General features: G+C 36.0%; 1 protein-coding gene across 5 annotated transcripts; it reads left to right on the top strand.

The window, feature by feature from the left end:
• The first annotated feature begins 259 nt into the window (after positions 1-259).
• On the top strand, positions 260-10,381 carry LOC132286941 (KH domain-containing protein At4g18375). 5 transcript variants are annotated; one of them, XR_009472899.1, is made up of 10 exons: positions 260-400; positions 2,797-3,394; positions 3,826-4,254; positions 4,342-4,599; positions 4,719-4,982; positions 5,238-5,305; positions 8,437-8,508; positions 9,341-9,367; positions 9,482-9,592; positions 9,689-10,381. XR_009472899.1 is itself a non-coding variant. In XM_059789382.1 (8 exons), the coding sequence occupies exons 2-7, from the start codon at positions 2,816-2,818 to the stop codon at positions 8,483-8,485; spliced, it is 1,647 nt and encodes a 548-aa protein (XP_059645365.1). In that variant the 5' UTR covers positions 260-400; positions 2,797-2,815; the 3' UTR covers positions 8,486-8,508; positions 8,690-9,091. The 5 variants fall into 5 exon arrangements, 1 of the variants encoding a protein (XP_059645365.1); XR_009472896.1 differs by lacking the exon at positions 9,341-9,367 and having other exon boundaries at positions 9,368-9,592; XR_009472898.1 differs by lacking the exon at positions 9,341-9,367 and having other exon boundaries at positions 9,368-9,596.
• Positions 10,382-17,114: the final 6,733 nt, after the last annotated feature.

Here is a 17,114-nt window from a genome sequence, read left to right as displayed (position 1 = left end):
AAGTAGTACCTTCAGTTTAAAAAATTAGTACCTTCGAAGAAAAAGTAGTACCTTCGCGGAAGGGTATTTTAGGCACCACAATTTTTAAACAGTAAAAAATCATGTGCCACCTCAGCAATCCATTTTAGAGAAATATGGAATTTTGACTCAGCCTCTAAGTAAATATAGAACTTTGACTCCATTTATATGTAATTTTCCTTTTTTTTTTTATATGTTTTGGTCAGTGTCCTTGAAACAGCGTAGTATAGAAAAGTGGACAAGTGGTACTCCCTTTTCCACACCTGTCCGGTCAAAACCCTAGAAGTAAAATCTACAACAGCTCGTACTATACCCCCAAATATCTCTGTGTTCCTTCTTCTATCATCGACTCTCAGAGTTTTGACGTCTTCAACAATAGAAGGTGCAGCTGAGCCCGTCTTTACCTTTATTCTTCTTTTACTCGCACATTGATTGATTTATTCTCTGAGTGTCATTTTTATATTAAGTGTATAGATAAATCTGTGTCACATATAATTTTTTTGGATTTAGAGATTAGCATCAGTTGGGTTTCTCCCGATTTACGTTTATCTGCCGATGATATAGTTTTTTTGTTTTGTTTTGTTTTGCTGCGTAACACTGTTAGATTTTGTATTATAAAACCTGTTTGATTTGTTAGGGAAAAGAAAAGTTTCCTTGGAAAAATTATTTATTCGAGTATTCTTTAGCTATTTTACCAGAAAGGTATTTGGATCTGTTGCCATTACTTGATTGGATTTGTCATTTATTTTTTAAACCACTTAAGCTTTGAAATATTCCGAGTTCTTACTATGGTATTTATAGACATGATCAGTACATTTATATACTTTGGAGCAGTACAACATGTTTTGTGCAAGAAGATTGTTCCTTTTATTTTATTTATTTATTTATTCTTCTCCCTATATTTTTATGGTAAGGTTGTCGAGTGAGCTATGTCATGACTACTACCACGAGTTCTCCTTGTTGACGGTTGGATTGCGAGATTTATTAAACTTTTTACAGATCCAAAAATTGCCTCAATCCCGTGGTTAATAAAGAGAGACCATGGTTCTTGTCATGAGAGGCTCTCTGATTACTCTCCTACATGCTCTGTTGATAAGTTTGATTGTGAAAAGAGCTCGTGCTTGTGGTTTTATTACCATGGGTAGGAGCAATGCGATCCTGAAATTAGGGAAATAAGAATCATGCATTGAATCTTGTAATCTCCAACAGTCTTCCTTTTTGTCATTGAACAAGTCAGGAATGTTGGAGTAAAATTTTCCCATGGAGCAATAGGTTGACGTACCAGAAACATTTATTGGTAAATAAGCTGTTGCATCATAGGCTTGTTTACTTAACTTATTCTCTGCTGATTTTTTCCTCTTTTTTTTTTTTTTTTTTGGTGCTACAAATTGAAACGTTGCTTTATATACTTAATGTACTGTTGTTTCTTTTATGAAATTGGACGCGAAAGATTAATAAAATCTGAGTTGCATTGATGTTTGGAGTATATCCTTGTCTACAAGGATGGCAACAAGGTGGGTTTGGGATGGGTTACCCTAAGCACTACCCCGTACTGTTAATGAATACTCTATCCCATTCCTCTCTGAAACCCTTGTATCAAATCTCAACCACATTTATTTTTATCAACAGATCTAGCAGCCCCCTCCTTGCCCTGTTTCAACCATCTCCTTGTCAATCCCACTTTAACAACCCCAAACACATCACTGAACACCAATATGCTAGCAAGATAAGATATGCAAACATATGTCTACTTATAAAAAAGAAGAAGAAGATAAGATACACATACATATGTGTGTGTGTGTGCGTGTGTGTACACTACATACTAAATGGAGGAGGTACAAGTACTAGATGATGCCGAGATAGATCATGGCGTCAACTCCTTGGGTGGCATCTATAGTCCGCGATGTTGCTAGTAGCACATTCAGAGAAAGTGATTTGCTCTATCTGACAGGATCATCTTGGACAACAACAATCTATTGATGGAAAAAATCAGAAGAAGAAGAGGCACTTTGGCGATTGGGAAAGGAATTATGACTGTATAAGGGTCTGATAAAGGGGTTTGGTGACCGCTGGAAGGATGGGGTAGCTTAGTAGGCATGAGGCAGCTGCCTGTCGGGGGGATGAGATTAGGGTAATTGGAGATATTTTAATATATAGTAATGTCAGACTTTAGAGAGTTGGGGGTTTACACATGCTGCTGTCTTTTTTTAGGAGTTTCTTGTAAGGAATTTTTTAGGCAGTGATGGCCTTCTGGCACTTCCGTACATTTGTTTGCGTTAGGTTAATGATAAGTGTTGATTTGATATTGCAACACATGGATGAGGGAAGTTTGCTCTGACTTTAATGTTATTGACAAGGAAAAACTGCTATTTCTATTTAGGAGGTTAGTTGGATGAACTTGTTAGGAGTTCTGTGTATGTATTGGGTAAATATATAATGTTGAATCAGTATTGCAGAGCATGGAATAAGGAAGTTTGCTCTGACCTTCATGTCCTTGACAACAAAAAACTGCACCCTGTTTTCCTTTTACATATTTATGTGTGGTCTTTTTTGCTCCCCCTAAAGGTAGATATTTTGTGATAATATTTGTAAAGAAATGATGATTATTTAGGACCCTCCTTGATTCTTGAGTAGATTCGTCATAGATGGCCTTTATTGTAAGAAACATGTATAATTTTGTCTGCTTAATATCTGCACTATTTTTGGCTATCTCCCTCATCTGGTTGCTGCTTCTCATATTATGCTCTTTGATGGTGAATATTATGTATTTAAAAACAGATATAGAGTATTTTTTCCAATGGCTGGTCAGAGGAACAATTATGGAAAGCGTTCACATTCGCAGTCTGATTATACCAACAATGGAGGAAATAAAAGGAGAAATCGTGGTGATGATAGAGATCCTTTCTCTATTGGGTTAGAAGATACTGTATACCGATATTTGTGCCCTGGAAAGAAGATTGGAAGTATTATAGGGAGGGGAGGGGAGATCGTCAAGCAATTAAGGACAGACACTAAATCGAAAATTAGGATTGGTGAGACGGTTCCAGGTTGCGAGGAGCGAGTTATCACTATCTACAGCCCTAACGAGGAGACAAATGATTTTGATGCCACTGACAATCACGTTTGTCCAGCCCAGGATGCTCTATTCAAAGTGCATGACAGAGTTGTTGCTGATGACTTGGCTGCTGATGAGGACCCTGATGAAACCCCAGAAATTACTGTTCGGCTTCTTGTATCGTCGGATCAGATTGGATGTGTTATTGGGAAAGGTGGACAGATAGTTCAGAATATACGTAGTGAAACTGGTGCCCAGGTTCGCATTCTGAAGGATCATCATTTGCCTCCTTGTGCATTGAGTTCTGATGAACTCGTGCAGGTAATTCACTACCAATTTCATTGTATTGCTGTTATGGCACATTATCATATTTCATTGTGTTGACTGTGGTCTAATGGTATATTTTTTTTGAAATCCATGTTTGGTCACTTCAAGAAATTTTAGCCCAAATAAAATGCCGTGTCTCTTCAATACACATTCTTATATTTATATTTATATTTCCAAGTTAATTTCTTGTGTTATTCCATCCAATTGATCACTTTCTTTGCATTATTAACTTTTTACATTTGACTTGGAATAATTACACCTAATATGTTTTATGTGGATTACCTGGACTATAAATATTTGGTTTAAGGATGCTTGTCATTCAATTTGAGGGATGTTAAGCTTTTCATCTGGCCTCATTATTCGTGATACTTGGAGTTGAATGAATCTCACATTTATACTTAGTTTTTTTTATTTACTTTTTTCAGGTATCTGGTGAGGCCCCAGTAGTGAGGAAGGCACTTTATCAAATTGCATCTCGCCTTCATGACAATCCATCTCGATCTCAGAACACGCTTGCTTCTGCCGTGCCCAATGCTTATGCTTCCAGTGGTGCACTTATGGGTCCAACAGCGGGTGCCCCAATCATGAGATTAGCTCCACTTGTGAGTCCTTATGGAGGATACAAAGGTGAAAGTGGGGACTGGCAACACTCCTTTTACTCAGCTTCGAGGGTTGAATCATCCTCAAAGGAATTTTCTCTCCGTTTGGTTTGTCCTACTGCTAATATTGGAGGTGTGATTGGCAAGGGTGGTGGCATAATCAATCAAATCAGACAGGAGTCGGGCGCAGCTATTAAGGTTGACAGTTCAGCTGCGGAGGGAGATGATTGCATAATATCTATTTCAGCAAAGGAGGTAAGCATGTATTTTTTTCCTGGTGAGCGTGTAACATCAGGGTCTTATATTACAATTTTAATTATATCCCATCTTATGTTATTTCAGATCTTTGAGGACACTTTCTCCTCAACTATTGAAGCAGCATTGCGTTTGCAACCCAGGTGTAGTGAGAAAGTTGAAAGAGATTCAGGTCTTATTACATATACAACCCGCCTACTCGTGCCAACCTCTAGAATTGGCTGCCTTATTGGGAAAGGAGGTGCTATAATTACTGAGATGAGGAGAATCACCAAAGCTAACATTCGTGTACTTTCGAAGGAAAGCCTTCCCAAAGTTGCAGCTGAAGATGATGAGATGGTGCTGGTAAGGGTTTCTGAACTTGCATTGTTATGCTGGTCTCAAATGTATCATATTCATATCACATGGAAGCTATCTAATTTTAATATACACAATGCTTATTACTTATTTATTGCATCTTTTAGATCGCTGGAGACCCTGATGTTGCTAAAGATGCTCTTATGCAAGTAACTTCACGTTTAAGAGCAAATCTTTTTGATAGGGAGGGGGCTGTATCTGCATTTGTGCCAGTTCTTCCATACCTTCCTGTGTCAACTGATGGTTCGGATGATTTAAAATATGAAAGTAGAGATGGTAAAAGACATGGACGTGGACATTCTTACTCTGATGGATATGGTGACTCTGATTTGCCAGCTGGTGATGGTTATGGAAGTTACGGTGGTTTGCAGGTAATTTTGTTTTTTTTCATATATTTTTGTCTTTCAAATAGAATATTAAAGAAATAACTTGTTTTTGTTTATTTCTCACATATATCAAGGGATTTCTCATTTTATATCCCTTTATACATCGTTGTTATGAGAGTCTTGTTTGTGGTCAGTTATATATATATTTTTGATAACTTTAGTCAGTTATATTCATGAGAAATTGCTTTCTTTACATCTTCTACTACCTCATTAGTATTATGTTTTTCATGTCATCTGCAGAGTGGCAGCACTGGCGGTGGTTATGGAGCGTATGGTGGCTATTCTTCTGGACGTAGTGGTGGTTCTGGGTAAGAAGTTCTTTTGGCAGTTCCCGAATTTGTTTTGGCACCCTGTTCCTGAAGGGGAAAAAGGCTGCATAAGGTTGACAATCAGTCAAGAGGTAAAATTTATAAGGGTAAACTACAATGACCTCCCCGCAAATAAACCCGGGGTTTGCATATTTTTTGCACCGTGTCCCTACGAGGTTTACCTGATTTTGCAAACACCTCCCCTCCATACAAAAAGTAATACTTTTTGTTAGAAAAAATGGTTGAAGTGACCAAAATGCCCATCAACCAAGTAAAAAGACGTTATTACCCTTATAGTATTATCAAATGACAAGTTTTAATGGACGAAAATGCCCCTCCCTCCCTCCCCCCCTCCCGCTCACATTAAAATTTTATTTACCAAATACATTCAATTAATTTTATAAATCACTTATGAATTTATTTTTTAAGATTTTACAAAACTTAATTATCTTGAAAGTCAATATTTAATTAAAATTTTAAATTCACATGTTAAATATTTATGGGTTAAATGCATTAAACTCCCCTCAACTATGGGCTGATTGCAATAAACCCCCTAAATTAAAAATAACCCCCTAAACTATTAATTTGTTGCATTCCAGTACTCAACGTAAACAATTGTTAACAGAAAAAGCAAATTACTATTTAGCCCTTGTTTGGCAATAAAATCTACACAACCAGTAGAGAAGTGATGCCAAGCCTAAATATATATATATATATATATATATATATATATATATATATATATATATATATATATATATTTGGGTCAAACCAATATAAGCAAGGCTTATTCAACTTTTTCCTTCTCCCAGCTTTTCTCTCTATACAGTGCTTACTTTGTCCATCCCTTCAGATAGGTAGAAAGAAATTCGATAACAAAATTGTTTGTTTAATTGGGACAAAACAGGGACATGATTGATGAATCAAACACGGACAAAAAGAAAAGTTTCATGAAACCCAACAGCAATACCAAACCACTCAAAAATGAAGAGCCGGTGATTTTCTTCACTACCATTCTCTTTTCACTCCTCTTCATTCTCACCGGAAAATCAGACCTCGTTGCTAACAAAACGGTGATTCTTGCTCTCCATGTCGCCGTCGATGGTCGACCCCTCCCCAGCAACGCTACTGGCTGGTGTGAGCTGCCAGTCCGGCATCATCACCGAGCTCATTCTCCGTAGCATGGGATTCTCCGGCCAAATCTCGCCACACCCCCTCGAAAATCCTTTTGTGAAATCAAAATTTTGAAACTCGAATCTTAGTTTCTAGGCCTTGAATCACTTTAAACCATTGATCTTTGGGTGATCACCTATTCGTTTTCATGGTCGGTGCCGTGACGCCAGTGAATTTTTCTGGATATGGGTTGGCGTTTTTCGGTGTTGCCATTATAATCATTAGAAGTTGCAGGCTTTGATGAGAAAGGATGGAAGAAGCCGGCTCAACAGGATGAAGTCATAAGGGTATATTTGAGATTACAAATTTTTCTCTGTGCACATGGGTCACGTGTCCCTACCTGGCGTTAAATATTGGATGACCATCTAACGGAATTTCATTTTTTGCAACAAACATAATAGTTTAGGGGGTTAAGTGTCTTTCCTAAAGTTTAGAGGTGTTTTTGTGAGAGAGAAAAAGTTCAGGGGTTTAGTGCACTTAACCCAATATTTATAGATATGTAATTTATATTTAATTTTTATATTAATTACATTTTAATCAAATATTCTAATCAAATCTATAGTTTAAAATAATATTTATTTACAACTTAAAAATAAATAGATAATTTAATAATTATTATTTAGATTAATTAATTTAAATTTAGGATTCTTAAAGAAAGAGAAATTAGAACTCTTAATTTGCATTGACTATTTTTATTTTAAACTGTCTTACACAATTTTACTTAGAAAAAAAGCAAAGAAAAGAAAAGAAAGCACAATTAAAAACCCAAACGCACCACCACTCCACTCCCTTCACCACCACCGCCAATCCCCACCCTCCTCCACCACTCTTGTTTCTCTTTACTCTCAAACCCAACCACTGTTCCATTTTCGCCACAACCAGACCCACCAATTTATACCACCATAGCCACTGCCACTACCATTAAATTCCACACTTGCATAGTCCCATCACCATTTTCTTTCAGTATATATATATTCATACATATACATATATCATACATATATGTGTATATATACACACTCGAGCCATGCTTAGGTTAGCTGGTAAGCCCGAGTCATAACAACATAACCATAGATCGGTAAGCGCCGAACGGAGAGATATTTTCGGAATCCTGCAATTCAATCAACTAAATATCCAACTAGTCTAATTAATTGTCTGCTCTCATCTCGGCTTCTTCCCCGAACCTTCCTCTATACCCGGCCTGAGCCGACGATGTGGATGAAGAAGGATTCAAAGTCAAAAATTTTGGGGGAGTACTTTTTGAGACCAGATTTGGTGGTGGTGGTTTGGGGGGTGAAGATGGTGGTGGTTGTGGGGATGTGGCGGTGTTTGTGGAGGTGGAATGGTGCGGAATCCATGGTGGTGGTGGTGGTTGACGAGGTGGGGATTGCGATGGTGGTGGCACGGCTGTTGTTGCACCCAGAGATTGAAAGAGAGATGGTGGAGATTGATGGAGGTGGGGATTGGTGGAGACTTAAGGACGCTTGGTAACAAATGTGGAGTTGTAAGTATAGGGGGTAAAATTGAAGTTTGATATATTTAGATATGTTGATTATTTTTATAATATAATAGTGAGGGTAGATAAGTAAATTCACAACAAAATCTGATAAAGGGAGTCTTTGCAAAAAAAAATGGCAAACCTTCGGTTTAGTTGCAATTAGGCCAAATCTCAGGGGAGGTCATTGTAGTTTACCCAATTTATAAACATGAAATTTCAAAACTTATTGAATTGGAAAACTTTGATCAAACACCAGTGAGTTTGATCATCCATTTTAATGTTGTGGAGGTTGTCAATTGGTTGAAAACCTCAACTGTCACGTCCTCGTTCTTTTCTATGCATGTGTGCAGAGGTTCTTATGTCAGACTTGGAAAGGATGGTATTTCTAATTTTCTTCATGCTAAAGTTTGTAATATTCAATTGCTTTAATCTGTCCCTGATCTTTAGCTTCTGTCACCAGGTTATCTGGGCAGAACAACATTCCCCGACGGAGGAATTACGATTACTAAAGTTTGGCCGTCACGAACTGCAGGTAGATTTTGGTTTCTGTTCACATATTTCTTTGTGTATTATTTAATTTGTTATTTCTTCTCATATATGCTAATATATGTATTAGTTTATGACAGTTTGGTACATAACCATGCCTATCTCCCTATATAAAATTCTGATGCTCTTGTTTTCCCCTTGTTTCCTTTCCCTTCCCATCGAAACAGCTGAGATCTTTGAAGCCTGAAGCCAGCCCAATGTCTCTTTTGATGAAGCCTCCTGCCTAAACCAGAAGACCAGATGAAACAGGGTTTGGAAAACTCATGGCCTACCTTGATGCTTTAATTTAGGAGGACCAATATCCGAAGATCTTACTATTGAAACTTCCCATGTCCTGACACCATATATCACCAAGCTCTGTCATGTGCTCCCAAGAACCATCATTTGCCTGCATGCCTTTGTCCATTGTTGTTTCCTTTAGCAGTTGTATTTAAGTGACGGGTTTGTTATGAATTAATGGTTCTCAGCTGTGTGTTTAGAAGTTTTATTGTTTTAATATTTATGGAGTAGAGTAGCTTGGAAACTTAATCAGTTAAAAACTAAATAACAGCAGAACTTGTGTTGTCTGACTTCCATGACTTGCATTCCTTATTTATAATGTGTATGATGCTTTTTATTACCTTTTTCATTTGGAATTGCCTTGTTTTAATGTTATATTCATACAAAATATCCCATGATTTTTACAGTTGCGTTGAACTTTGGTTATATGGTCTGATGAAATCAAATGCTATATGACAATTGTTTTCATTTTCCTCTATTTGATCAGAAGATTTTTCAAAATGTTATTTCTTAAAGTTAGATTCTGTTGAAATTATTAGCGCATGAGGAGCTCACAACTAAAGCAGGTACGAAGCCACATACTTCTTAGCATGAGGTGTACTGGCATATTTTATGTGGAGGTTAGTTTTTAGTTGCTGCTCATATCAAATTCCAACATCCACAAGACCATGATTTGCCAGAAGGTTTCTCCTGCACCATCTCTACGCATGGTTCTTGCTGTTGTTATTGGAGACTTGGGGGCTAACTGAGAGATTTGTTGGAATAGTTGAAACTTATTACCTCATCTGGTGGTAGGTACTACATTATACATCTATTATCGCGAAGCTATGAGGCTTTTTTATCGAGCAGGATTTAGACCTTTCTTTTTTTGGCCATTTTATTGGTAGGTTGAACGAATACTAGGCCTGGTGCATAAAACAGGCTACCTGGCAAAGGACATCTTAAGCAGGGAAGTCCAGATGACTGGGTGAGAATAAATCAAAGCTTTGTTCATTTATTTGCTTCTCTATATGCATTTCATTCATTTCCCCTCCTCCTGCTCCTCACTTTCTGTTGCTCCTCTACCCATGCCTTTTTTATATGTATGCATGAATGTGCGCGCTCGCGTGGGCGTGGGCGCCATCTTTTTTGTCCCTAATAGGAGTTTAACCCTCAACTTCCCACTTAAAAGGTCGAGGAGATAACTCTAGGCAATCGGCCTTGGTTGTCAATACATTTTTTGCACTATAGATGGGCTGCCATTTTTACAGGTGATCTCCAAAAGTTCTATAACAAATCAGTTACCGCATTTTTTTCTGAGAGTTTTTACATGGTTTACCTTTTTTTTTTTTGGTTTTGTTTTCCAAGAATAATCTCTCTCTCTCTCTCTCTCTCTCTCTCTCTCCATTTTGTGGGTATTTTCATTGTAAGGATGCTGTGCTTCGTCAGTAGAAAGTTTCATATCTAGCATCATGGTTATTTCCAAGTATGATGCTACTACTTGAAACTAGCATCATTTCTCCAAAAGCTCAGCAACAAATCAGTTACTGTAATTTTTCTCTCTTTTTGTTTCTACATGGTTATTTAAATTTTTTATTTAATTCTTGGTTTTGGTTTGTTTTGCTTTTCCAAGTATAATCTCTCCCATTCTCTCCATTTTGGGAATTTTTTATTTTTATTTTTTATAAATGTAAAGATGCTGTACTTTATCAGTTGAAACTAGCATCATATACCCTTGGGACTATTCTGCATGTAAGGCCGGTCTGGCTTAGTCAAGTGCATTTAAAGGTGGTCATGCAATCACAGAATAATTTGGAGGGAAGTAAAACAAAGTGACCTGGCAGTAGACTCGTTTAGCTGATTGAAAGTATGTGGTGGAACTGTGTTGACTTAGACTAGTGTGACGGTGAATCATGATGTGGCTCTGGCTCTCCATGATATATAAAGCATATGGCGTGGAATGGAAAATTTGTAATTAAAAAAGGGTGAAGCGATAAAAATAGAACAAGAAGGGGGAAGAATGATGAGATTGAACTTAAAAGATTGATGAAAATTCGAATATCTATCCCTTTCCTTACGTGAGGACAACTATGTAAACTCTTCACTATGCTAAAATGTGTGGATAATTGGTGCCAATACCGGGTTTTTGAGATTTTCGGGTTTGTGCAACCAAAACACTCGGGTGGAACCAAAATGGTAGCAAAATAAAATCAAAGCAAGCTAATCAAATCTTTGAAGCAACGTTTACCGACATATGTTATCAAAAGAAGCCCCAGAAGATACTAATTTTTTTAGTTTAGAAGTCGCTGATTCACTTGCTTTTAAGATGGAATTGGGGCCAAGTAATAAAGATTGGTCCCACTTAGTAATAAGAGGCTGAACTCCCAGTTTTATAAAAACAAAATGAAATAAGCAATATGGGCACCATCTAGGCTTGATAGATTTGGCAATGTTATTTATTTATTTTTTTAACCTGGCAATAAGAAAAATAGTCGCACGGTATCTATAAACACATTCATAAATGATTGTACAGAGGCAAAAAAGCTAAGCTAGAAAAAGGCAAACAAATTATGAAGCAAAATAAGAAAAATGAAGAACAGACTCTAAATTTGTTGAGAAAGAGTCATTACTAAACAACAGAAACCAGCAAGGGAAAAGAGAAGAGTAGCAACGGGAGTGACCTAAAGTTCAGGTCATTAATAAGGCAACATCTCCGGTGTCTACATCCACAAGTTGCCTCCGACAGGGGGGAAAATAACCCAAACCGAGCACAAGAAAAAATCAAGTCGGGAACAACAAAAATCGACATATATCAGAGATCTAGCTGGAGACAAAATAGCAGATTCACCCAGTTCAGTAGGAAACAAGCCAAACAGGAGCAGATCTAGCAAAACAAAAGTAAAAAGGGCGTGAAAACTATCCACAGAGCAAACTTATTGTGATACGCTGAGTTTATTTAGCCTGTGGGAGGCAACAAATGGCACCTCCCCACTCTCATGAAAGGGAGCAGGGAGAAAAACAGGTGGGGAAGACGAAGGTGAAGGCGGCTGAAAGGGTAGAGAGGAGAGAGAAAAAGTTGAGAGAGAGAGGGTTTAAGCCACTGTGTGATTTGGCAATGTCTGCAGGTTACGTTTGGCGGAGAAATGATGGAATTGGAGAAAAAGCAAGTCAGAAAATTGAACTATTTTTTTTTCTTTTCAATTTCACTAATTTCAATTCCAAACCTTCAATTTTCCGCCAAACATGAAGAAAAAGCAAGTCAGGAAATTGAAATAACTTCAATTTTTCGCCAAACATAGGGGAAGTCAATTTGAGCTATAACTGAGTAGTAGACTAATGTTGGAAAAAGCCTTAAACGTAGTGTTAAGATTTAGTTCAAGCTTGGGCTTAGAATTTTACCAAAGCTGAATTAAAAAAAGGTTCAGCTCATTGAATGATAAACTCAGCTCTCTGTTTGAAGTCTGGTTCATTTGAAAATGTATTGGAATGGATTCATTAATTTAATAAGCTGAACCCTTAACATATGCATGTGGGTACATCATAAATCCCCAATAAGTGACATTCTCAAATTTATAGTCCAATGAAGTAAATATTTTCACCTAACTCAACGCCCAAAAGTAAATCAGTACAAAAAGTTGTGGAGTGACACAAATTAAAATTAAAACTCATAATATGTAATGTGTTTGGTGATGCAGTGACTTAAATGACTTGATAAGGAGACACAGAAGCTGACACCCTTGCAGGCTCGCATTGAAAACCCTTGAACCCTTTGCTAAATGTGGTCACTTTACTCCATTGGATTGCTTCAATTGTACACATCCGAAGCGCTCTCTCTCTCTCTCTAGCTCTGACCACTAGCTACATAGCCTACATTAATACTTTGAATGCCTATTTCACGATAGTAAACAATTTCTTTATAAACAACTCAAGAGAGCTCTAAAGCCCTGTCAAATGGGCCTTGTAGTCCAATCGCCTTCTTCTTCTCTACCTGTATTCACAGACTCCCTCTTTGGGAAATGCATGTTTTTTGTTAGCATAAGGAGAGAATATATATATATATATATATATATATGTTTGTCTCTTCCATTCAAATAGGGAATGTTTTCTTTCTTCTTTTAGGCAGTGTCTAGGCTTTGTGGGATTGGTTGGTTTGGTTGTTGATTCTTCCTTAGGAAACTATGATAAATTTAATGGGTTGATGCATGAAAAAAAAGAAAAAGAATGGTTTTATTCATCTAAAGTCTTGCATGTGGGAAAGAGAGTATGTGGCGCAGCCAAGGATGACTTGCCGGCAATATTTACCCATATAGCCATGGCATCATCATAATGTATTACACTGTTCCACATGTATATATGCTTATATTTTGTACATATATCTTATTCAAAGTTGATCGGCAAGTCATTTTTGGCTACGTTTCTGCCTCATTCTCTCATGCTAGATTTATGATGATAACGATGAAGATGGTCATGATGCTTTTAATATAGAAAATGACAATGACAATGGTCAAATTTCTCTCTTAATTTGCGTATTTTGCAGGTAATTCCATTGAAGTTATTATGTGCTTTGGTCCGCTGAGTCTTGCTACTCCTACTCATCATCTCTGTTGCCTTCAAACTGCTAACTGCTTGCTTGCTAAAGTTTATCATATGACTCTTAGGTTATCTTTGTCATCTGATTATGTCTTTTCCCTTTTTAAACCAATTTAGAAGGTATTCTTTTAATTATGTTCTAGTGTGTATTATGTAATTTTTTTTTTATCCTGACAAATTAGGAGACAGGGATTCAAACACGGCACTCACGGAACAAGGACGACACCGGATGATGCCTTACGTAATATGTAACTTGGAAATGGGTATTATGTTCTGTTGTGTAAAGATGCCATGTATAATTAGAATTGTATTAGATTAATATTGAATGTACACCTTATGAATTTCAAAATAAGTTTTTGTATTTTTATAGATTTGGTTCATATCTCATCTGATTTTTGTTTCCTTTTCCTAGCTTGGTGGTAAAATCTGATTTTAGTTGCGCGATAGAAGTTTTAAACAAAACAATAACAAGCTTAGCTTTTATGGGTTTCAATATTCATTTTTACTTTTCACTTGGGCATTCGTTTGTAAAGAAAGATTATCACTCCAACAACTCAACAAAATATATACTTATCCTTTCTTACCAAAACAAGCATAATGAAATATATATATTATAAACTGATTAGTATTTGGATTTAACTGCCAAGTCCACAACAAAAGTCAAACCTTCGTAATTTTTGGTTCTCTTTGTTGAGATGTGCTAGACGAAAAAATTATTAGATAGACTTAGTTGATTTTTACTTGGCGGAGTAATTATATACAAACTCTCTGATTAAAAAAATGATCTTAAAAGAATGTATTAGGGTCTGTTTGGTTGGGCTTTTTATAACCTCAAAACGAGCTTCTAAGCTCATAAAGTCTTTTACCAATAACAAAAAACATTTGGTAAAATTTCTAAAAACAGACTTTTAAAAAGTCTTAGTGGTTTAGAAACCCGATTAACTAAAGCCAATAAAACATGCTTCCTAATCGACTTTTCCTAAGCTACACACTGTTTTAAGTAAGAAATATAAAATTTCTATATTGTCCATTATTTAACCTATTTCTGTTTATGTAAAGTTTTATCTTTCTCTTTTTGTATCATCTTCTTCATTTGTTCTCTACCCAAAAAAATAAAAATAAAAATAAAAATAAAAATAAATAAATAATGTTGAGCAAAATTTAACAGAACTTTATTGAAAAAATATTGTTAAAAAAACGATGAAGAACAAAGAGATTGTAGAGTTGCAAGAAAAATTATTATTGATTTTTATTTGACTTCAAAGTTTGAAGAGTTCCAAAATTTATGAAATCTCATCCAAAATTCAACCCTACATGGCTGCATTGAAATCTAAATAACTTTTATTTCTCTCAATATATATACACACACACACAAAATATATATATATATATAAATTCTTTTTTTTGAAAACTATCCATTTCGCTATTAAAGTGATTTATAGTTGTAAATAAGAATAAAAATGAGATATTTTTGCTGCTATCGCTCTCTTTTATTTTAGGATTAATTACAATGACACCCCTTAAGTTTATTATAATGACAATCATATACACGTTGGATTTTTTTTGAACAATGACACGCCTTGTTAGAAATTGAATCCAAACAAGTCCTTAAAAAGTGTGAAAAGTCAAGATTGCCTTTCAATATTTTATTAATTTAAATTAAAAAATAATCAAAACTCACAAATAACGCTTTTGCCCTTGGTTTGTCTATCAGTATACGTCACTACTCCCTCTAACCTCTCACCTTCTCCATCAGAAACCCTAAATCCTAACCCTAACAAACCCACCACCACAACAGAAAAAACAGAGCAATGATCTCTCAAATCCTAACCTTAACAAACCCACCGCCACCACAGAAAAAACAGAGCAACGAAGAACATGGCCTCTTAAATCTTGACCCTAACAAACCCACCACTACCACAACAGAAAAAAACAGAGCAACAAATAACCAAAATCTCTCAAACCCTAACAAACCCAACCCACGCTCCCTTCCGTCGTCGTTGAACCCTCGGATCCTGCCGCCGCCGCCACCAAAAAATTCGTCGTCGTTGAACCCTCGGATCCCGCCGCCGCCACCGCCAACGCCAAAAAATCCGTCGTCGTTGAACCCTCGGATCCCGCCACCGCCAAAAAATCTGTCGTCGTTGAACCCTCAGATCTGGTCGCCGCCACCGCCAAAAAAATCCGCGTCGTTTAACACTTCCTCTCCCTGATACTTGACCAGAAACTGGTGCAGCTGATACACCGACATGTGGGACCCTTATCGGTGTACTTCATGAACGCCGCTTTCACGTCCAGGGGTGGCTCCACCTCGGTTATCTTAAATTTCCGGTTGAACCCAAACACCTTGAACCCCTCCATTTTCACCAATTCTTAAACTATTTCACCAATTATATATATATATATATATATATATATATATATATATATATATATATCTGTGTATATATAATTGTACACAGGGGTTCAACTAACTGTGTATACAGGGGTTCAACTAACTGGGATTCGGGGAAATGGGTGGGTTGATTGTTGAAATCATTGCGAAAATAGTTTGATTTAGGGTTTGAATTTAGACGCATTAAATTGGGCGTCGGCCACCGTCGAAGTCTAGGACCTTAGATATATATATATATATATATATTGAAGATTTGGTGTTTGAAATTGATGGTATGTGTGTGTATATATGTATAAATATATGTGAGTGTATGTTGAAAATTTGGGTTTTGAATAGTGAAGTGGTGGTGATGGTGGGTGCGACATTCACTGCAACAGATATTGATTTAGATGATAGAGGTGGTGTGGTAATGGATTGTAATGAGGATAGAGGTGGTGTGGTAATGGATTGTAATGAGGAGAAAGGGAAATTTTTGGGTTTGGTTTTTATTTTTTTATACAAGGTTAGAAGGGTAATTTTATTATTTAAATTGATTAATTGATAATTCAAAAGTACAATGTAAATTCTTTAAGTGGCAGGTGATAGTTGGGAGGCCTTTGTTAACTTTATTAAATTTTAGGGTTGTCATTGTTAAAAAAAAAATTCAATTTATATATAATTGTCATTAAAACAAATCTCATGGAATCTCATTGTAATTAATCCTTCATTTTTTTTTTTTTCTTTTATTTTTTCATCTCTTTCAACTTTTAAAATTATAATTTGGTAAACATTAATAATTTTTCGTACTAAATACTTATAAAACATATATATATATATATATTTATTTATTTATCATGAAATTATGCATCGCATGGGGCTTGAGGATTGAAATGAGGGTTGTTGGATTAAGGTTGTAGACTTGATTTTGAATGGTAATATTGGAGGAATGGAATTTAAAGTCATTGATGAATGGGATCCCATGTCATGAAATCAAATGGAATTTGAAACCACCCTAATTTATAAAATATTATAATTTCAATTTACGCATTTATACTGCGTGATAAGGTGAAATTAGTCCACATTATTCTAAAAAATCTATATAATAATTATTATTATAAATAAAAAATTCACAATATTAATATTACTCCTCGTCTCATCGAGGCACAAGGGCTATATTTTTGAGACTCAACTTAATCCTATAATTTGAGTGACATTGCATATTTTGTAAGCTCAAAATGTGCTTCTGAGTTCATGTTTGTGAGAAAAAATAAAAAATAAAAATCAGAGGAAAACAATGTAAAAACGTCCTTATAAGAAAGAGTAGGTCCGTCAGCCGTTTGATTAAATAAGGATTTAGCCAAGCAATTTAT

Source organism: Cornus florida, unplaced genomic scaffold (assembly GCF_030987335.1).
Source record: "Cornus florida cultivar Cherokee Brave unplaced genomic scaffold, ASM3098733v1 CherokeeBrave_3.0.0_Hap2_Chr11, whole genome shotgun sequence".
NCBI lineage: Eukaryota > Viridiplantae > Streptophyta > Magnoliopsida > Cornales > Cornaceae > Cornus > Cornus florida.
This window is presented reverse-complemented; position numbering and strand designations above follow the sequence as displayed.